At 33.4% G+C, this 21,991-nt stretch overlaps 4 protein-coding genes across 8 annotated transcripts; 2 read left to right on the plus strand and 2 right to left on the minus strand.

The window, feature by feature from the left end:
• Positions 1-6,041: 6,041 nt before the first annotated feature.
• LOC104721000 (BTB/POZ and TAZ domain-containing protein 5-like) lies at positions 6,042-7,793 on the plus strand. Its single transcript, XM_010438903.3, has 4 exons — positions 6,042-6,492; positions 6,595-6,725; positions 6,830-7,136; positions 7,230-7,793. Exons 1-4 carry the CDS (start codon positions 6,262-6,264, stop codon positions 7,674-7,676), a joined length of 1,116 nt encoding a protein of 371 aa, XP_010437205.1. The 5' UTR covers positions 6,042-6,261; the 3' UTR covers positions 7,677-7,793.
• On the minus strand, positions 7,612-9,647 carry LOC104720999 (uncharacterized). 3 transcript variants are annotated; one of them, XM_087471602.1, is made up of 5 exons: positions 9,333-9,647; positions 8,479-8,584; positions 8,307-8,379; positions 8,143-8,208; positions 7,612-7,972 (listed from the first exon to the last, which is right to left on the minus strand). In XM_087471602.1, exons 2-5 carry the CDS (start codon positions 8,508-8,510, stop codon positions 7,874-7,876), a joined length of 270 nt encoding a protein of 89 aa, XP_087327728.1. In that variant the 5' UTR covers positions 8,511-8,584; positions 9,333-9,647; the 3' UTR covers positions 7,612-7,873. The 3 variants fall into 3 exon arrangements, with proteins under 3 accessions (XP_087327728.1, XP_010437203.1, XP_010437202.1); XM_010438901.3 differs by lacking the exon at positions 9,333-9,647 and adding an exon at positions 8,782-8,958; XM_010438900.3 differs by lacking the exon at positions 9,333-9,647 and adding an exon at positions 8,672-8,925.
• A 3,691-nt stretch (positions 9,648-13,338) lies between these two features.
• LOC104721002 (phototropic-responsive NPH3 family protein NPY5) lies at positions 13,339-17,089 on the plus strand. Of its 3 annotated transcripts, none has more exons than XM_019233057.2 (5): positions 13,339-13,909; positions 14,239-14,815; positions 14,968-15,037; positions 15,117-16,229; positions 16,327-17,089. In XM_019233057.2, the coding sequence occupies exons 2-5, from the start codon at positions 14,754-14,756 to the stop codon at positions 16,828-16,830; spliced, it is 1,749 nt and encodes a 582-aa protein (XP_019088602.2). In that variant the 5' UTR covers positions 13,339-13,909; positions 14,239-14,753; the 3' UTR covers positions 16,831-17,089. The 3 variants fall into 3 exon arrangements, with proteins under 3 accessions (XP_019088602.2, XP_019088603.2, XP_087327729.1); XM_019233058.2 differs by having other exon boundaries at positions 14,246-14,815; XM_087471603.1 differs by having other exon boundaries at positions 13,339-14,815.
• A 2,587-nt stretch (positions 17,090-19,676) lies between these two features.
• On the minus strand, positions 19,677-21,991 carry LOC104721003 (putative N-acetyltransferase HLS1). The gene is made up of 3 exons (XM_010438906.3): positions 21,411-21,991; positions 20,891-21,066; positions 19,677-20,805 (listed from the first exon to the last, which is right to left on the minus strand). Exons 1-3 carry the CDS (start codon positions 21,570-21,572, stop codon positions 19,932-19,934), a joined length of 1,212 nt encoding a protein of 403 aa, XP_010437208.1. The 5' UTR covers positions 21,573-21,991; the 3' UTR covers positions 19,677-19,931.

The following is a 21,991-nucleotide window of genomic DNA, read 5'->3' on the forward strand; positions in this document are numbered from 1 at the left end:
CCAAAATCTGCAACTTTTATGTGTATGTTAGTGAAGAAGTATCAGCATTTGTTCGATCTATCCCCCTAGATACAAGTAATATTCTTATTTTTCTAGATTATTTTGTGTTTCCTTTTTTTTTCTTAAGTTCTGACTTTTATTATTGTGCATTTCTATGTGTATCTATATTATATATATATATACAATGATTACATTATGTTAAAAAAAATCTCTGAGATATTAGTATATCAAGACAAAGGGACTGATTTCACAAAACAGACGAAACAATAAATATTAATTTACACCTGCTATTAATTTGTCATTTTATATTATTTTTTATCATGCAGTAACTCGAAAATACATTTTAAGAACTTTGAATCTGGAAGATGTGATGTAATTTCAAAGATTTACCAGAATTAGTAACGATTATGATGAATTTGTGTAGTCTCTTTTTTATAACTTAAAAAACAATTTTGGGTCGTTAAGCCAACTCACTTGGCGAATTTCTATGTCCAATTTTTTTTTTTGTTATTTTTGCTCTCTCGTGCTTTCTTCTTTTCTATGATTGTATTCCCTTGTTGATAAGGAATCAAAAGACTTTTGTGGTCTATTTTACAAATTTCATAAAAAAAAACATTATGTGGGAAATAAAATGTAGTATTAGTAAATTACACATTACGTATGAAATGAGAGAAAAGAAACGGTCATATTTGAACATAGTGAACACTTAAAAAGACTTATAAAGAAAAATAGAGTTAGTAACCAAATACAATTTGATCACATTTTTAATGATCTCACTAACAAATCTAGGATACCTAACACACGTTATAGACATTGTTTTCTAATCTACTTATTATGATTCCTTTCGAGGCGAATTAGTAGTAAGTAGTCTATTTCATACTCTACCAAAAAAAACAAAGGAACTCGGTCCCTCTATTTCCACAAGAAGGTCCCGAAGCTCTCTATGGGACAAAAAAGACATAACACTTATCAGATATCAATTGTATGATAATACATATAGAAGAAATATGAAAAAAAAAATTGATGGTGGAATGATGGCGCACGTGACAATAACTACAGTGGACGAGCGTCGGTCACGTGCGAAAAGGCTGGATTGCCTCAGAAACGAAGAAGAAGAAGACGCTCCACCTCTGCCTAACTCGTAACAATCCAAAAACCTTATGATATACTACTATAACCATTTTCTTTATAAATAAAAAATGTGACATCATGCGTATCACTACTAGCTTAGATAAGTTTCCTTAAAGAGTAAAAAAAAAAATTAAAATAAATAATTACTGTGCCCTGACCATATAGTCTGTGCCATGTGTTAAGTTTCTTTGGGGCTTGGTGCCCATCTAAGTGGAACCTTTGACTGGTGAAGTTTTTTTTTACGATTCCAAGATGGTCAAACTTTGACCAAATATTTCTATTTACCTGTGTCCGATTTGTATAACTTAACTTAGGTACAGCTTGGATAAGTAATTTTTTTTCATTTCTCGATTTTTCGATTTTTATTTTCGTGTGTGTAAGTGTAACAACTACCAAGTATTGGGTTAGGTGGGAAGCATCATGGTTTCAGCGAGAGAATATACAAGTCTCTATAAAGGAAGAAGTATAGATCATGGAAATTACAAAATTTTAATCAACTACTTTGTATAGTTACTAGTCAGTGTTTATTGGACAATCCAGCCTTCTGAAAAGAGGTAGAAATGACCGGAGTTAAAACAAGTATATAAAATGGGTTAAGTCTTTGTGTATATTACAAAACGTTCACAAACTCATTTTCTCTCTTTGACCAAAAAAAAAAAAAAATGTTAACATAACATAATATTATTGCAATCTAGCTAAAATGGTTCGTTGAAGGAATAGAGTACAACAAAATTATCAGCCACCTAACTCTTCCGATTTATATCCGTTGTGTTAGATGTGCACTGTTTGCAATTATACTAACCATAAATGTTATCGACAATATTTTCATGTTTGATTCACTATATATATAAGATGAAGTGCTAGTAAACACACACAAAAAAAAAAAGAGAGTATGTATGTACATACATCACAGCTTATCCGAATTAATAAAAGAAGTCTTGAAACTCGTGTGAACTCTTCTGGTTCACGCTTTAGAGTCACCTTCCAACTTATATAATGAAACTGCTCATTTAATTGTTACACATACCATACACTTGCCATCGAATTATAACAGTTAACAAGAAAAATGAAAATAATTAGAATTATATACATGTATGCCCTTATGTTGTATAAATTTATTATTTATTAGAATATATAATAAGGTAGATGAAGAAGACAAGAAAGCAATTCCCATTTTGTTACAAACAACAACAAGAGTCAAGAGGCTTTGCCATATTATTTTTATTATTTATTACATTTTCTCTCAATTACTATTTCCTACACATAAACTCTATTGGCCCTTCTTATGCATACACACATACGTTTTATTTTTTGAATTGTAGTGACTTCTGACAAAAAAAAACATATATGTATTCAATTTTCAATAAACTATTCAGTTGTTGTAAAAAGTTTAAAAGAAATTGTTAGAGGAACGAAAAAATTGGTAATTACATACAGAAAAATTGCGAAAATTCTTAAATAGAATAAATTTGTGTACATGCGACGATGATCGTTACACGAGAAGTTTAATTGTGTTATTTTAAAAAAATATATATCCGGAAATCATATCATACTATACAAATTTAAGAGAAATATTATCTGCAAAACCTTAAACAAAAATATCAAAGAAGACAAAACAATTTATTTATAATAATAATATTCATAAAAAACCTTAAAAATTTTAAAAGTTAAAAAACATAAATATAAAATTTTTTAAAAAATTAAAAAAAAAGTATGATTCTCAAAAAAAAAAAATGTTAAATTTAAGTTATGTGTAACGCATGTTGGACCTAGAACACCTCTTACAGACCACAAAGAATATGGACCGGATGTTGTATCCGGTTTGCTTACCCAAATTCAAAATTCAACACTTAACCAAAACCAAAAAAAAAAAAAAAAAGTAAAAAATCCGTATAAAAAAAAAAGAAAAGCTTAAAAAGCCGAAGAAAAAAAACGCTAAAACGTTAGAAAAAATATTGGTACTTTCCAACAGTCGGGCCTTCAAGAAAGCCCAATACTGTGTGGATAAAACGTTAGAAAAAATATTGGTACTTTTCAACAGTCGGCCCTTCAAGAAAGGCCCACTACTGTGTGGATGCTTTGTAAGCAAAAGTGGATTAGCTTTTTTTAATTTATAGGGGGTTATGGGTTAGTATCTGTTTATTATATATCCGATGTGGGACTCGGTTAATTTTTAAAACGTATCGGGCTTTTATTCTATCAAAGAGGCTTATGGCGGCGATAAAAGATATGGCGGCGACTGTATGGAAGACTGTGGATGCTTTGTAAGCGAAGTTTACTCATTCGGTTGATGTGGAGACAACGACCACGGAAGAGCTTTGAAATAAGAGTTGCTGTCACTTGGAGAAGTTGCAGAACTTACTAAAATACAGAACACAGAGAAATATACTCTGCATCACAAATTCAGAAGATCAGAGTTAACACACATAAAACCCATTTTGATCAATTTTTAACACTCATCATCCATTGGGAACAATTCAGTGCAGAGCTCTCCATAGAATCTAGTAACAAGATCAAGGAAGATAGGGTTATTCAGATTATTCCAATAATAGAGAAGCTCTTCCATGTCCATCAAGTCTTCAACCATAGTTCTCGAAGCGCTTCTACAAGCCTATTTCACACCATCTTCCTTTGACATGTATCTTTCACTCTTCCTCGCTTTCTTGTTCCTTTGCGTCGCAGCCAAAGGAAACATCTTCCTTGAATGCAGAAGCTTCACAACATCGATCAGACTAGCTGCATTGGGCATTGTATAATAAAATTAAGATCAAAACTGGCCTACAAAGGAAATTGTTGTTACACGGGGAACTTCTGGGTCTGATCTGGCTCATCCTCTGATCTTTATTAGTATTGAGGAAACAGAGACAAGACAACAAACTAGAAGAAGAAGACTGTGTGGTATTGAAATTGCCAAAATGGGAATGGAAGAAGGAGATGAGTCTGTTGCCTGATCTTGAAAGCTTTGATTTCAAGCTAATCAAACTAGACTTCAGTCTCATTCTAAATCGTTGCAACTCTGTTTGATTTTTGTAAGGCGAGACCCAAATGTTTTTATCGAAGCGTTTGTAACGGGCCCATTAACATATGAGTGGCCCATGTGTGAGCGATACATAGCTAAACAATTTAGTGATTGTGTGGTTCCATTCCCATGCTATATACAATCTCACAATTTTTGTTTGTATGGTCAAAGTATATATATATATATTTTTTTCTGTTTACGTTAAACTATCTTAGTTTATTTAGTGATTTAAAATGTGATTTTGATATATATTCTACTAAAAATTTATCTGATTTGTCATATTAGCAGCACTTGTAAAAGAGAAAGTGCCCCATGAAGTATACGAAGAGGTCAACGTGCCAGCAACTTACACACACTCCTGACCAAGTATATACTCTACTATATTCAAAAGCGCTCTATCATTTTTTTTTCCTTTTTTGGGGATGAGTCAGCGAGTAATAATTGCGTTATTTAATTACCGCTTTTCATTTATATTTAATCATACTTTTCGTATAATCATATGTTAAATTGTTCGGTTGTCGCAAAAAGGCAATGGTGACGTTTTTCACAACATAATCTCATCAAATGAAACAAAAAAAAGCATATAATTATAACTTATACTCCTTCCTTTTTATAAGATGTTTAGAGAAGTTTTTTTATTTTATAATATAGGATATTTTCAAGTTTCTATATAACTTTTAGATTAGTTTAATACTTTATATTATGCAGTTTTGTTTGTGATTGGTTAAACTTTTTTAAAGTATTTATTTCTTAATTTATAATATAAAAGGAGTATTACCTATCATAATGTTACGGTCTTTTTACCTAATGATGGTCGGTCTTTAAAATGGTTCAAAATTCATATGGCATTATTATTTTATTTTATGTAATTGGATGGATTTTCTTTGAACAAGTCTTTAAACTAATGAAATGATTTATTCTTGGAAAAAGTGATACAATATATCTTAAACTTGGATTAATGTTTTCAACTTTTAACTGATCTGAAGAGTAAAAAATGAAACCACTAGATGATATTATCAATTCATGAAATAACTATAGTTTCATAACAAAAAAATAAATAATAATTTTCTAACAAGAATGTAAACATAGTCGAGACCAAGATTTATTTAGCTGACTCCTTCTGTAATTAGTGGGATTAGGATATGTGTTTTATACACATAATACATGACTAGGAGCTGACACTTTTTGGGGTTTATATATTAACCGAAAATTATACGAATTTTATATTAGGATTATTTAATTGCGCTGACATATAACGTAATATATTTATATTTGAAGTTTGAACGGTTCACTTCAACATGTAATTATATTCTAGTTGAACGAGGCAACATTTTTATATGAAAAAAAATCGATATCTTCAACGTATTATCCATAAAACATATTAATCTCTTATTTATTTTTTTGTCAATTTTGCCATGTTTTGTTTTGTGAACCGCTTTGGACCGTCCACCAACCCAAAACAAGGCATTTGAAACGCGGTTTGAATATTAACGTTTTGGTTGATTTTTTATACATTTTTAAGAGTCATGTGGATTAATTTATCAATGATCTATCTATCTCATCCGTTTTTAATACTAACCACACTTATATACTATTGTTTATTCTATCCGTTTATACTTTAGTTTGTACCGCTTGAAACTTTGAATTACCAATCTAATGTTATGACAACCACATATCTTATGTGAACTATCGAATTAAAAAAAAAAAAAAGTAAATATTTGTATTCTAAGTACACGTCGTCGCCAACCACTAGCTTAATCAGTGGATAATTAAATCAAATAAAGAATAATAGATCTGGATATAAGCCAATATTTGAATATTTGATTATCTTTTTCCTATTTTAATTGTGTAAATACTTGGATATAAATGTATTCAGACTAGGAAATAAAAATGGATAGAGAATAAAATTAAAAAGTGAGTGATTAAGAAAGTTCGTCCGACGTGTATATGAATCAGCACTTACTTATCTATTTGATACAATCCTCTCTGTTTTACACAGTTCACAGTTTTTTCGATTTCCAACCAATTATAACTCACAATTCTCTTAAAAAATAAAATCTGAACACCTCACCTCATTTTCTCTTTAGATCTCTAAAAACTGAGATATATATATGGAGAACATCTCATCGGAAAAAGTTTCAGGAGGACCACCATCACCACCGCCTTATCCGGTAGTAGTACTAAAGTCAACGGATCTGTTTACGCGAAGAACAAGTTGTCAAAGCTTTGTCTCTAAAGCTACAAGAGATTCATGGGATCGTATGTTCGACGAAGCTCATGGAGCTGATGTTTTGATTCATACGGATGATAATGGTTTGGTCTACGCACATTCTAATGTCATCGTAAGTTCCTCACAAAACATTTTATTAATCTTAAATACTTATAAAAAATTATATATATCATTAATTGAATCTTAATTAAGATTTATCATTTCTTGTAATCAGGGAATGGCTTCAGATGTAATCAAAGGAATGATGAAGCAAGATAAGAGAAGACCTCATCGTAAATCTATCTCAATCCTCGGTGTTCCACACGACGCTGTTCGAGTTTTCATTCGATTCTTATACTCTTCTTGGTAAATTAATTAATTACCTTTTGCCCTTAATCCAAACAATTGTGGAAATTTTTTTGGTTATAATTATAATTACATTACTTAATCTCTTTCCTCTGTTTTTGCAGCTATGAGAAACAAGATATGGAAGATTTCGCAGTGCATCTACTTGTGTTGTCACATGTCTACGTTGTTCCGCATCTGAAACGAGTGTGCGAGTCAGAATTCGAAAAGTTTTTGCTCAACAAAGAGAATGTGATCGATGTGTTTCAGCTAGCTCTTCTCTGTGATGCTCCTCGTCTTGGTCTTCTATGTCACAGAATGATTCTCAAGAACTTTGAAGAAGTTTCTACTTCTCAAGGATGGCTAGCAATGAAAGAGAGCCATCCTAGACTCCAGAAAGAGCTCTTACGCTCTGTCGCTTACGAGCTTAATGTAATAATTACACCAAACTCCTGCACCCTAAAAGATACATATACTTCCACAGTTTTCTGATGAGTTTTCGTTTCAAATGATGTCTTTTTGCAGTGTGTGAAGCAAAGAAACAGGAAACAGAAAGAGATACAGACTTACACACAGTTGTATGATGCAATGGAGGCTTTTGTTCATATATGTAGAGATGGATGCAGAGAAATAGGCCCAACAAAGATCGAAACCCCTCATGTCTCTTGCGGATTTCAAGCGTGCAACGGTTTAGAGCAGCTGTTAAAACATTTAGCGGTATGCAAACTAAGATCAATCCCTGGTGGTTGCAGCCGCTGCAAGAGAATGTGGCAGCTTCTTGAGCTTCATTCCCGTATTTGCGTAGACTCGGAACAGTGTAAAGTCCCTCTTTGCAATAATTTCAAGGAGAGGATGAAGACACAGAGCAGGAAAGATGAGAAAAGATGGAAACTTTTAGTGAAGAATGTTTTGAGCACTAAGAAAATAGGAGGATCTCCATTCTTTTTGCAGGCAATTGATGTTACTTTATGACATTGTTTTATCGCTTTTAGATTACAGAAATTGCATATTTATACATATATGGACATAGGTTACAGATTCTTTGTAAAAATAGAACCGAGATTCAAAAATACAGTATCTGAACACAAACCTCTCTTCCGAACCTACTAAGATCTTCCCTTTCAAGCCCGGCCCAAACCGGCCCGGTCTATTCTGACTAGTGGAGTTCTTCAATGTTCTTCTTCATCACCAATCGTTAGTGTTGATAGAGAATCTTCAACTGTTTCTCTTCCCTCCAACACATTTTGAGTTTGAGTTTCCTCCATTTTCTGCAAAACCAAGTTCGCTTAGTAAGCAGTACGCGGATACTTATGAGGGCATGCAAATAATAATATCCCACGTCCAGTAGGAGGACACTAAAAATCAAAGCAAGATTTTAAAGGCATACAAACACACAATCCTCTAATCTCTCTTTTAGCGAAAAGTAAACAGAACATACCTTTTGATTTAAACGATGAGTGGTCATTAGCTCATAGAGTTTACGCATCATCATCTCATGTTCAACCTGCAAACAAAATATCAAATTCACCGGTTTAATGATCTCTGATCCTTAATTACAAGACAACAAGCTCATCAAAAGTGTTTCTTTATAATTCATAATACCTGGAGTGTTTGGAGTTCTTGTGACATGGTCTTATGAGCTTCTTTGAGTAATTCACTTTGCTTCTCCAAATGGCTTTTTGACAATCAAAAACGAATTCAGTTAACAACACACGTAACTAAAATACACAAAGATTATATGGGTAACAAAGAAGCCTGCATAAATGATAATTACTTCAACAAATCACCGGTATGTTGGGGGTCCATCCTCACAAATGATTTCACTCTCTTGCAAAATGAGAATGCCGTTGATCTTGATCTCGTGATCGTTTAGGTACTCTCTACAGAATTAAATCGAAAGTAAAATCCAATCAGCGACACGATAAACTATAACTACAATCTCCCCAATCATAAGAGTTTCATTCTACCATTCTACCAAACAAGTCTTATTCCACAGTCTGATTTAGGCATAATCATTCATACAAATAGATCATAGATTCAAAAATCTGGACATGTAAAGATGGATTCGAATTCTCACTGCTTAACTATAAAAGTAACTGTGTAAACAAACAAGAATCAGATAAACAGTTGAACAATAACTTCGAAAAGGGGACTCTTTACTGCCACACACACACACACACATAAAAAAAAAAAACGCATCTCTTGATGAATCTCAAAAGACGAAAAAAAACAAACACAGAAGAAGGAAAAGATTAAAGAGAGACAGAGAAGAATCCAAACAGTTAGAGAACAAACAACAAGGACAAGACACTAAAGTTTTTTTGTTTCCAAAAAAAAAAAAAAAAAAAAAAAGCGGTTCTAAGGAAAAGGGAACACCTGACTTAGACAATTCATCGAGCACTTAGTGCGCAAAACCTAAAAACACTCTTCAATCACAATCCTCACCAATATCAAAACAATACTTTGCAGTACAAACCCACTAACTCTAAACCCTAATTCATCCCAATTCAAGATTTTTTTTCACCCTTATAAGACCGAATTCAAAACCCTAATAAATTATATCCACGAAATTAAAAAAAAAAAAAAAAAGATACGAAAGCTTAGGAATTGGATAATAACAAATCTTACCTGAAAAAAAAAAAGAAAAGATTTCAGGACGGAAAGATCGATGTAGATCGTAGAACAATCTCTCTGTTCTGTTCACGAGAGCGAAGTTACACGACGAAGATCGATTTGGGGATTTCACTTTTCTAATTTTCTCGATTTTGAGGAAAAAACTCAAAATTGCCTCTTTTTATACCATACCACACACTTGTTGCCGCCAAGGAGCTAAGCCTCTGTTACACCCAGAAGATTCGTCTAGTATCAGGATTACTTTTTATTATAAAATAAATAAATATACAAACAGATAATTTTCTGTTATATTCATGTCAGCAAATTTATGGGTAGAGCCGTAGAGGAATCTAATGATATTATTAAAAAAAAATTGTCCAAAAAATTAAGGTTGGGCATTCGGGTAACCCGTTCGGGTTCGGGTAAACGGGTTTAGAAAAATAGAATTATTGGGTATTTTTAGATATATGGGTTCAGTTCGGTTTGTGTACTATCGGGTTCGGTCGGTTTATGTTACAAATTTTAGAAGCCGATTAGTACCCGAATTACCGGGTACCCGAAAAAATATAGTTAAATTTAAATAAATTTAGTTAAATTTTGACTTACATAACAAAATATTTTAGATATTTTGATTATTTTTGATATTTAGGTATAAAACTAAATGAAATATTCAAAATTATAATCATAATTTTGGGGTAATTGCATTATAATAATGATAAATATTATAAATATGTTTATATGTTCGGGTTTAATGGGTACCCAAACGGGTACTGGGTATTACCCGATCCTAACCCAAATCTACGGGTATTAGAAAATAGAATCCAATAGGATTTTATAGGCAAACCCGTACCCAACCCGAACCCGGTTTTTCGGGTCGGGTTCCGGGTTGGATATTCGGGTACGGATTTTATGCCCAGGCCTACAAAAAAAACAAGAAAAAAAAATAATATGTATTGGGGAAAAAAATCTTCAATTTTATAGGAAATTTAAAGTTTTATATAAAATTTATTTACTTAGCATTACATATTTCGGTTTTCTGAAAATAAGCAACAATAAATTTTATATTTTTTTTGATATTTTGTTATTGGTGATATTATGGGTCTGATTGGATTTTATACAGTATATATATATATGTAGTTACCCTTGCCTTTCCCATCAATTTATTTATCAGCATGCAAATTGCATATTGGAATCCCATAACTTTTCTCTGTTTGTCATGCATCCTGTCATTGTCACACGATCGAAAGAAAACAAATTAAAGTACTTTCCAATACAAAATTATGCTATATAGTAATACAATTACAACTTTTTCTTGTAATGTCAACTTAATCAATAGGACCAGAGAGAACTCTAAACCAATATCGTGGAATTCGACTCATGGCATGAAATTAAAGTGGAGTTTGACAGCTAAACTTTTGATACACATGTACTCGACAACACAATAAAACGGGGTAAACCTACAATCTCTTATTATTACAGGTGGTGTGATATACTGATAATGATATATACCACAAAAGAAAAAAATAAAAAAAATAAAAGAAGAAATATAGATTTTTCTTATCAAATGAATGAACGTGCTCTTGTACCAATTTAATCGTTCGGTTGAAAACAAAGCTAACGACTAACGAGTGACGACTATCGAAAACGATTTACATGGATTCCATGAGTATGATCGATCACTTTAATTTGATAATCACATACAACTTTTGTAAAATAAGAATTAAAGAATTTGGTACGAAGTAATATAGAGATTTGGGGAGAAAAGAAGAAGAGATAAAGGCTGGCTAAAAAGGGGGATGAATGGACCACGTTTTGGTGGTTCCCATAATCACACGAGTACTCGTCCATATTGTAATTAGGTAACATGTAGCTTTCGACTTTCCCTATCGTTTCACAACGTTCAATACTTTGGGAAAGAAAATTCTGATAAAAAATTTTATGTTAGTTCTAATCATTACATTTGCTAGTTGCTACTATAAGAAATTATATCAAACGCATCCGAAGATAATACTATATGAGATCAAAGCTTGTAAGAATATATATACATACATGCATCCGGAAAACAATTACTGTATATCGCTTATATTCAATTATAAAATTATAATATTAGTTCACATTGATTAATTAGAAAATATTGCATGCCGTAAATTAAGGTGAGTTTCATATTGATTAAAACTAAATATTTAGAAATGTTAAAACCAACTAAAAAGTTAAAAATACACAAAAGAGAATCATCATTAGCTCTTGTTCCTAATTTTTTTTGTTTATTAATTTTGCAATTCGAAATGTATGCCACTTGCCTAGCAATCTTAGGCCATGTGGGTTGCTATAATCACACGAATATTTCTTAGAAAACCCTTATGAATTTATTTACAAAACTCTTAAAACAGTTTTTACTTAGACTCAATATATCATCAAGATTTTATTCCTAATAACACTCTTAAAATAGTACAACTACACGTCGATCGATCGATCCATAAATTAATTTGATCATTCAACTATCCATGATGATGACGTAGAGACATTTGCTTTATCAATCGCCTGCAAGTTTCAGAAGTAGTAGAATCGAATCTGATCAAAGGACAACAAAACAAATAAAATAATATTAACTTAGAAGAGGCAAATCTATTGGATGATGTGAATAGATTCGTGAGAGATGTATAAAACCATGTGAAGGATGAAGGAGCAATGAATCGACTTCTTAATTAGCTTCTTTAAGCTAGCTTGCATTCATTGGATTCTTATTGGCTGCCACATGCATCGATCGCACCCTTTTGGCATCTCAACTAGTATTAATCTTTGAGGATCTACAAAATTAAACTGAAGTAAATCTAATCAAAAAGATTTTCTGCAACGACCCAACAAAAAATAAAAACATATGTTTAGGTCCAAATAGGTTTAGAAACTCTTTTGACTTTTTTTTAATTGCTTATCAATATACTTAGATTGACTCACAAATTCATAATGATAGGTATTAACTTGCGGTAGACCGAAGGCTAAACTTTTTATTTGATGTAAATTTTGGTAATAATTTTTGTTGTTTTTATGTTATTAATAATCTTTTGTGATTATAAATTTTGTTTGCTTATATATAATAAATTTGTATGTTAAAAATGTTTTTTACAGAATTTATATAATGTTGTTTTAGATCATGCTTCTTAACTACTATCATCGAAAACTTGCTCACCATAATCTTCTGAATCATCTACATTTTAAAAATGGCATGAACAGAGTGATTCATTTACAATTAGTTAAATAAGTCAAGTTATGTGGAAATTATATCTACCACTTGAAGAGTCTGATAAATCATTGTCCCGTATTTTACTTCTATTTACCGGGTGGGTACGTTGTCAATGGTTATGCTTTGTTTGAATTGATCGCTAAGAATCTTTTTTAGCAGTAATTAAATATGTTAGTTATGTGAAATTTTTTCTAATGATAATATGTTAGTAATATCGAAACATAATTACATGTAGATTGTGATGGGGCTTTTCATCTTATTGTTTTCTTCACCTTCGTGTAAATGGGAGAGAAAGAGTATGATAGAAAATATTTCAGGTGCAAATATATCGGTATTTAGTTGCACTGATTTTTAGTTTTATGCTAATTAATATTTAATTAGATGACTAATTGTCTTTAGTACCCTTAATAATTCTAATAGCATTTCATTCTAATTTTTTACACATTCTAATATTAGTTTTATATTTGTAATTCTCGATTAATATAATAAGATTGTTACAATGATCCTCTCTACTCTCGAGTATCGTAAGATTAACAAAATATGAGATATTATTGGTTTTAGTTAGATTTATATTTTTTAGTTCAAAAAAAAAAAAAAGTTAGATTTATATTCTAAATAAATATTTTAAACTATTGTTAACATATTTAGCTAAATAATTAGTAAAAATAATAATGTGATTGATGAGAAAAAGCAGAGAGTAGAAAAAAAGGAAAAAGAGAGATAATGAAAAGGAAAGGAGAAAACATATCCTGAAAAGAAGGTAAGTTTGTCTGAAGAGAAGGGGGCACACCAAGTTAGTGCTTTGTCAGATTTCGCGTGCCCTTCTTTTTTTTTTTTTTTTTTTCTTTCTACAGACAACACACACAAAAAAAAAAAAAGACTTCTCTTCTTCTTCGTCTTCGTCTCCATCTCTCTCTTTCATTCAGTTTAATGTTTGGCTCCTTCCTCCTCTTTTTATCGATTTCAAAGAAAGTATTGATTTTTATAACGAAAGGTCACTGTTTTATCGTTTAAGAAGAAAAAAAAATTAAAGGTAGAAGAATCTTTTATCATTCAAACCTGAACTCGAGAAGAGAGGAAAAAGGCTTCTCTGTTTTGTTTTTTTGGTGTGTAGCGCATTTTGCGTTCTTGGGTTTAAAAGTTGAAAGAACCAACCCAACAGCTCATACTTTGCTCAATTTGTGTGGGGCTCTTTCTTTTATTCATACGCAGAGAGAGAGAGAGAGAGAGAGAGAGAGAGAGAGAGAGAAAGAAGAGGGGTTATATAGCAATTAGACTTTTGTGCTAGTGGTGCGTGGCTCAATCAGATTGAGAGAAGAACTGAACTTGGCGTCTGAGGAAGACTACGAAGGTATTATAGAAACTTTTTCGAATTCGTAGGTTAGACAATTTTGCTATTCTTTTTGTATTTTGAAGTCTTGCAGTTGAAGGATCTTAGGGTTTTGTTTAAAGAATGATTCGATTCTTCTTGATGTAAATAAAAAAAGAACTCTCTTTTTTTTTTTTTTTGGTCCTCTTGTACCATAAACGACCTCCTCTGCCACTAATGTCAAGTTTTGTATTCATTAGATTCTTTCTTTAGCAAACATCCAAAACAGATTTGATTCATCTTGTCTATTGAATTAGTGGCAATCTTCAATTTTTCCTCTGTTTTTTTTTTTGTTTCTTGATTCTTGCAAGGGGCCAGGGTTACTACTACTATACTAAACGACGACGCTTTTGCAATCACCACCACCACCACCACAAAAAGATACAAGCTTTGGATTCGTTTGTCTACTAAAGAATTACAAAGTTTCACACAGTGGTCTGGTCTGGTCGACTTCTAAAAAAAATAAGAAAAGGGTTTCACGTGTTTCTGTGTTTGTGAATGTGTGAAGCACTTTGAAAACTGAGAAAAAAAGAATTTGATTATTTTAAAAGAGTTTATCTCTGTCTGTGTGTGTCTGTTGTCAGTAAATTCGAGCTTTGAGTGGGTGTTTTGTGCATCTCTAAGTTTTTTTTTTATCTTTTCTATAATCTTTTTCTTTTTCTTTATTCAATGTTCTCTTTGAGATGTGAGACTCCTCCATTACCATTTGTTTCCTTAAGTCTCTGACTCAAGAAAGCTTTTTGGGAGAGTGATAACACACACACACACACAGTTTTTTAAAGTCTTTTCTTTCTTGAGATCCCTCTCTTCTATTAGTTTTCTCACCATGAAGTTCATGAAACTTGGATCCAAACCTGATTCTTTTCAATCCGAAGGAGACAATGCTAGGTTTGTGTTTCTTAATCTTATACCTTCTTTCTTTCTTTTTTGGTTCTTTTGGTAAAAAATCAGCTTAGTTGATCTGTTAAAATCTCAACAATATGGATCTTTGTGTTTGTTTTTTCTGACAGTTTACTTTTGTTAATCTCTGGTTCTTAAAGGTATGTAGCAAGTGACTTAGCAACAGATGTTATAGTCATCATTGGGGATGTCAAATTCTATCTTCACAAGGTACACAACACTTAAAAAAAAGATTCAATCTTTAGTGTATCTTATATATGTATCCTAATCACAGTTTTGATATTTTCAGTTTCCGCTGCTGTCGAAAAGCGCAAGGTTGCAGAAGCTAATCACAACAACAACAACATCATCGTCATCAAATGAAGACGATCAGATTCATCATCATCATGAAGACGAGATTGAGATAGCAGATATACCCGGTGGTCCTGCTTCATTCGAGATCTGTGCTAAATTCTGTTATGGAATGACCGTTACTCTAAACGCTTACAACGTAGTCGCTGCTCGCTGCGCCGCTGAGTTTCTTGAAATGTATGAAACCGTCGAAAAAGGGAATCTTGTTTACAAGATTGAGGTTTTCTTGAACTCGAGCATACTCCAAAGCTGGAAAGATTCGATCATCGTGCTTCAAACCACGAGAGCTCTGTCTCCATACTCTGAAGAGTTGAAGCTAACGGGACGCTGTCTAGACTCGATCGCCTCAAGAGCTTCGATTGATACTTCGAAAGTCGAATGGTCGTATACTTACAGCAAGAAGAAGAATCTTGATAATGGATTGAGGAAACCGCAGGCAGTTCCTAGAGACTGGTGGGTTGAGGATCTTTGTGATCTTCATATCGATTTGTATAAACGAGCAGTCGCAACAATCGAAGCTAGAGGGAACGTTTCAGCAGACGTTATCGGAGAAGCGTTGCACGCGTATGCGCTTAGAAGGATTCCTGGATTCAGCAAAAACAGTTCTGTACAGATCACTGACTTTGCCAAGTACAGAGCTTTAGCTGATTCGATCATTGAGCTGATACCTGATGAGAAACGCAGCGTCTCTTCGAGTTTCTTGACTAAGTTGTTACGTGCTTCGATCTTTCTTTTTTGTGATGAAGTAACCGGGTTAAAGAACAGAGTTGGTGAACGGTTAGATGAGGCTAACTTGGGTGATGTTTTGCTCTATGATGTTGAGTTGATGCACAGCTTAGTTGAGGTTTTCTTGAAATCACGTGACCCGAGAGAGGATGATTTAACCGCTAAAGCATCAGTTGCAAAGCTTGTCGATGTTTACTTAGCTGAAAAGTCTAGGGATTCAGATAGTTTGCCTCTTCAGAAGTTCCTCTCACTCGCGGATATGGTCTCCAGCTTTCCTAGACAGTCTCATGATGGAGTTTATCGCGCAATCGACATGTTCCTTAAGGTAAAAGAACCAACTCAGTGTGTAAAATCAAGATTTGATCAAGTTACTAATCAAGATTCTGTTTTTTTCTTTTCTTGAAATGATGATCTCTTATCAGGAACATCCGGAGATGAACAAGAGCGAGAAGAAGAGAATCTGCAGGCTAATGGACTGTAGAAAGCTATCAGCAGAAGCATGCGCACACGCTGTTCAAAACGAGAGATTACCAATGCGTGTGGTGGTGCAAGTGCTCTTCTTTGAACAGGTAAGAGCCAACAACAACGGATCATCATCTACAGGGAACAGCACGCCAGAGATTATCCCGGCTTCGAGATCGACGAACACTACTGATCAAGAAGACACAGAGTGTTGGGACACAGAGGATATCAAAGCCTTGAGAGGTGAATTAGCAAGTCTAAAACTCGCAAAGAATCAACAGGAGAACAACAATAACAAAGGAAAATTGATGAAAGGAGGAGGATTGGGAGTTTCTAGAGTGTTCTCGAAGCTTTGGTCTGGTAAAGAGAGAAGTGGAGAAATGATGAGTAGCTCAGGGACTTCGAGTCCTGGTTCTATTAATGATGACTCTAAGTCTTCTTCTTCCACAAGCAAGAAACATTAGCCCAGGAGGAGCAAGAAGCAAGAAGCTAAGAAAAAAAGATGAATTAGGTGTGCTAAAATGTTCATCCAAATTACTAACTTATTTCTTTCTTTGCTAGATCCAATTTCTCAGATGTTACTATTTTCTTCTCTTTGTGATGTTTTTCTTCCTTAGTAGGTATGGTTTTATTTTTTGCTTTGTTGTCACTTTAAAATGGAAGTGTTTAAAACCAAAAAAAAGGTTCTTGAAATAATAATAAAAAGGAGAAATTAGATCTAAATTCTCTTTTAATTTTTAAAAATAGTGTTTTATGATTATACAATAACAGAATAAGTTTTTTTTTTTTTTAAATTGCTTTACAAAACATCTTCTAATAAGTAAACTCGTGACGAGCTACAAATTTCAGAAAATTAATTTGTTAATAGATCATTAACAACAAATGGTTGATTTTACAAATTAGGAAACCATAATAATTTTTGCAAGTCTTTGACGTTATTTTGTTACTTGCGTACAGACAAGTAACCAAGTATCGAGATTTATGGACTAAGGCCCAAGTCGGTATGTCATATCTCCGAGCCTTTTAACATTCGAAGCTATTTTTTCCATTGTCGTTTAACATCAATTTGAATTAAATTTGTATATATTCGAGATATTTAATTTATAAAATAAATGAAAAGTACGTTAAAAGTAAAAATTATATTGCAGTAATAATATTTTAATATCTTTTCTTTTTGGGGTGAAAATATATCTTAGTATCTTAACAAAAACTAAAATAATCTCATTAGAAAAAAAATTCAGCAAACCTTTTTTTTTTGGTTCAGACATTATAAATTTATAATTATTTGGAAGCTACCCGTAAAAATTTGGATAAATGACAAAATGCTAAAGTAACCCATAATTCTAGACCGACAAAAAAATGTCACTTTAAATGACTTACCACCGTCATTGTGCTGAAAATCTTCTTCGTCGTTTCCTTTTCTTTTCATTAAAAAAATTTATCCTATATACATATTGTTTTGGAAAACAACAAAAAAGAATATACATATATTTTATATATAGGTTCACTAATGTTGTTACATCATTTTCTTTACGGACGCACTCGCATAATGAATATTCCATTCGAATACATATCACGCCCGGATTTTTGTGGGGGATGGATGAGAATGAGATGTTTGCGTGGGGTGTTGCTCACTGAAACACGCCCACATTTCTATGAATTATGAATATCTTTCAAACTGATTTCACATAATGATTGATTTTAATGGGTGTTATAATATCTGTCACTTTAATCGAAGAGTTACAAATCTTAGGTAGATTTTTAAAGAACATATATAGTTGAACGTAACCAAAACTTATTTCATTCGCGATAGATTTGTAAATAACGCTATTTAAATATTCATGTGTACGCTATTTAGGATATGAATGGTTGCATTAGTTGGAATGGACAAATTCATATGTAAATTAAACCGTCTTTTATTTATCATTCATCAATTATATTTCGTAGTAATGTGGTAAGAAAAAATAGAAACAAAACCACAACAGCATACTAACTGCGGACCATTTTTATTCACAAAATAAAGTTAGACCGCTGCGATCTATTGACCATACTAAAAATACAGAAATCTAATACACTGATGGATTTCTCCATCCCAACCACTGTTACCATTTACACACTTAATTAATCATCCATTTGCTTTTTTGTTTTTGCACTTTAGGTGTTGTTATCCTAGTGCTTTTGTGGACTCACACGAGTCACGTCTAATATAAATTATACGGATCTCGTTGATTTGATCGAGAAGAAACTACCATTCTTAAAATTTTGATATAACTCTCTCTCTCTATCTTTTTTTTAATACTAGTGCTTTAGGATCCTTGAGAGTTGAGATTCACATGATCGTCTACTTGAGAACTCCGTGAAGACTATAACCTAATTTCCCATTAGATTTTCTTTTACGAGCTAAATCTAAAACAAAAAAATATCTTTTAATAGTATATGTGTGATGTGGCATATAGTTGAATCCAATAACATTAAAACCACACCATTTAAACTAGTTGAACTCACTTCATCTAGATATCGTCTCATTGTTACATACATATAAGTTTAGTAACACATTCATTTTCACTTATGTATTGCCAAAGAAATACAAAATGTAATCATAAATTAACTATCGACACTAAAAACAAACCTACGGTCAACATACAAACATGTAATATACCAATCGTTATAACATAAATCTAATCCACACACACAAAGTATAACTCCTCGATTGGAGTTATCCACATGTCTTATTATGTGATGATCAAAGGACCTTATAGTATAAACTTTCCCTGACTCGATCGGTGCTCTCGACTCGAAAATACCTCTTTCGGACAAGGACACGTTCTCAACCCCGATTCAAAGGTTTCATCATGCAACCGCAAACCAACAAAAGAAACATATAAATCTATCAGTTGAACATCTTTAGGACCATATTTGGAGAAAAAGTGTGGTCCATGACATTGATATGCATGTCATTTACACGTAAGATTAGCTAGGCGATATCACAAAAGGTGTTTCTATTCTCCAATATCTCTATCAATATGATCAAACTCGAATTAGCAAAGTACTAAGATCCAAAAACCCCCTCCTAAAAGAAACAACTAAACTAATATATATATATATATATATATATATCATATCTATTTTATTTACCCTTAAGAGAGAATGTGTATACAGTTATTCTCCTATTTCATAATAGTTCTTTTCCTCCACATCATCGTCTTAAGTCTTTAATTAGAGAACAAATTACAGCACTCTACGAATCAGTGCGTTCATGAAAATTATCTCTATTCATAAATAAATAAAAACAATCAGGTCGGCGTTTTAGTTTTTGGCCAGAAAAAAAGTATCTTAAAAAGCTAGATCCATTTACAAGACAAGAAGACACAAACCCAAAAGTAGGAGATATTGCCTCTTACCACTAATTTAAACACCCACAAAACAAAAAGCAAAAAAAAAAAAAGATTACTAATTCTAAAAACTAAAAGAACCATCAAGATCTAATAACAAACTTAGAACTAAAGACCCTAATTTAACATTAAGAAAACTGTAGGGTTTAAAAAAAAAAAAAAAAAAAAAACTTTTAAAATTCTCTGGGGTCTACAAAAATAGAAACGCCAGGTGGCGATTTAGTCCAGTCACCAACAACGCCGTCACTGTAGTCTTCCCCAAGCCGTTTCACACACCAAAGATCCTCGGCGCACGAAAGCGCTTTCCAATGCGGTATCCCTCGCCGCAACGGCTCTTCTCCGGCTACCTCCGTGGCCAGGACACCACAACCTCCTTCCTTCGCCAGGTTATGCGCGTGAGCACACAGCGACCTCACCATCTTCACCGCGCGTGGGCCTTCCCCTCCGATCCCGTACATGAAGTGAAGCCCAAACGGCTCGAAAACACAAGGGATCGAAGGGAGTTTCAAAAACGGGAGCGTTTTATCAACCACCCGAGTCGTTTTAGCCACCACGCGCCTCAGCCTCGACGCGCCGCGGACCTCTAACCGAAACGAGTCTTTACAGTTCCACACGCTCAACACGGCCCATGACTCTGGCGGGTACTCGAGGAACTTAGCCGAACCGGGCCATGATCCAGACCCGGATCCATAACAGCTTCCACGTGGCACAGCAACAAAAGTCCCGAGAGAGAGTTTGTTATTGAGAACCGAATCAATATCCCGCGGGAAAAACTCGGTTGTACTAAACCGGAGTCGGTACAACGACTCAGCATCGACCGGGTCCAATTTGATCACCGTGACTCTTCGCGAGATATTAACTCGATGAGCGTAAACCGGATTAACCAAAATCGACGGCGTACGGAACTCGGAGTAACCACATTTGCCAGTGAATAGATTAACCGAAGCTTGGTTGTCGTTTTCAGTAGCTATGTAAGAGTACTCAGCACCGTTTTGTCTGAACCATTCCTCCATCATCTTCACGAGCTTAAACCCAATCCCTTGTCTCCTGCAACAATATTAATAAACCAAAAACTAATGACATTAGTATAATAATGATTAGTGTTGCGTGATTAGTAAGAAGGGAACGGTACCTGTGGAAAGGAGAGACACGAAGACCCAAAACGTAAGCGAGTTTAGTGTAGAGAGGCTTGACGGCGTCGTTTTGGGATTTATGCTTTAAATCGAGTTTTCTGCCACATGTAACGGTTTTGATGCATCCTCTAATCATCCCCACTATCTCCTTCTTCTCCGTACCCATCTCCGCCACCTGTTACAAATTTGATTTTTGTTTTCCGTTATCATATGTTTTGTTTTTTTTTTGGGTTATTACAATCATGTTAAAAATAATTGAATAATAAAGTTTGTAATAAATATAAACTGTGAGTCTTTTGATCTTATCAAGAGTCAGAAACGATACTTAAAAAAGGAACGAACTTTAATCAAATATGGGAATGGGGTTTTTTTTTTTGAATAAATCAAAGGTTTGAGAAGTTTAAGAAGCTCTATGTTATTCTTCTTTTAGGTTTTTTTTGAGCTTAAGAATCGGACAAGGAGGAGGAAGAAGAAGAAGAAGAGACACAAGTAAAAAAAGGAAGTTTTGTTATGTCTTACCAACATGAGATAGGAAGGAGAATGTCGGATCCTACAAATCGGGTCACCCAAAAGGTCGGTGAAAAGAGAAAGCTTGCCGCTTGGTCCAACTTCACAACGTCGCTCCACGTCCTCAACGCCGGCTAAGTCTCGGCTCGGGTCGTACTCTCTCACCACCATCATAATTGTGCCTTTCACAGAGAGAAAGATAAAGGGAAGAGAATAAAAAACAGAGCAAACAGAGAGAGAGAGAGAGAGAAGGATGATATAACTGAGAAGCAGAGTGAAGTAGATAGGGCTTAACCCAATTATATATATATAGATAGATAAAAAGTGTGGAAATGAGAGAAGTGAGGAAAAGATTATTCGAGAGGAAAGAGAAGCATTTATAGAGAGACTGTCTATATATATATATATATATAGCGTGAGTTATAAGTAATAAAGAACAGAGAAGCTATGGGAGGGTTTATAGGATTTGGATTTAAAAGGAAAGAGAAATAGACTTCTTTTTTCCGGCTACTTTTTTGTTTTTATTTTATATTTATGATGAGTTTTAAAAGTTTGGAGAAGGCGAGTAGTTCATGATTGATACTAGAGTTTTT

Source organism: Camelina sativa, chromosome 11 (assembly GCF_030686135.1).
Source record: "Camelina sativa cultivar CO46 ecotype springtype chromosome 11, ASM3068613v1".
NCBI lineage: Eukaryota > Viridiplantae > Streptophyta > Magnoliopsida > Brassicales > Brassicaceae > Camelina > Camelina sativa.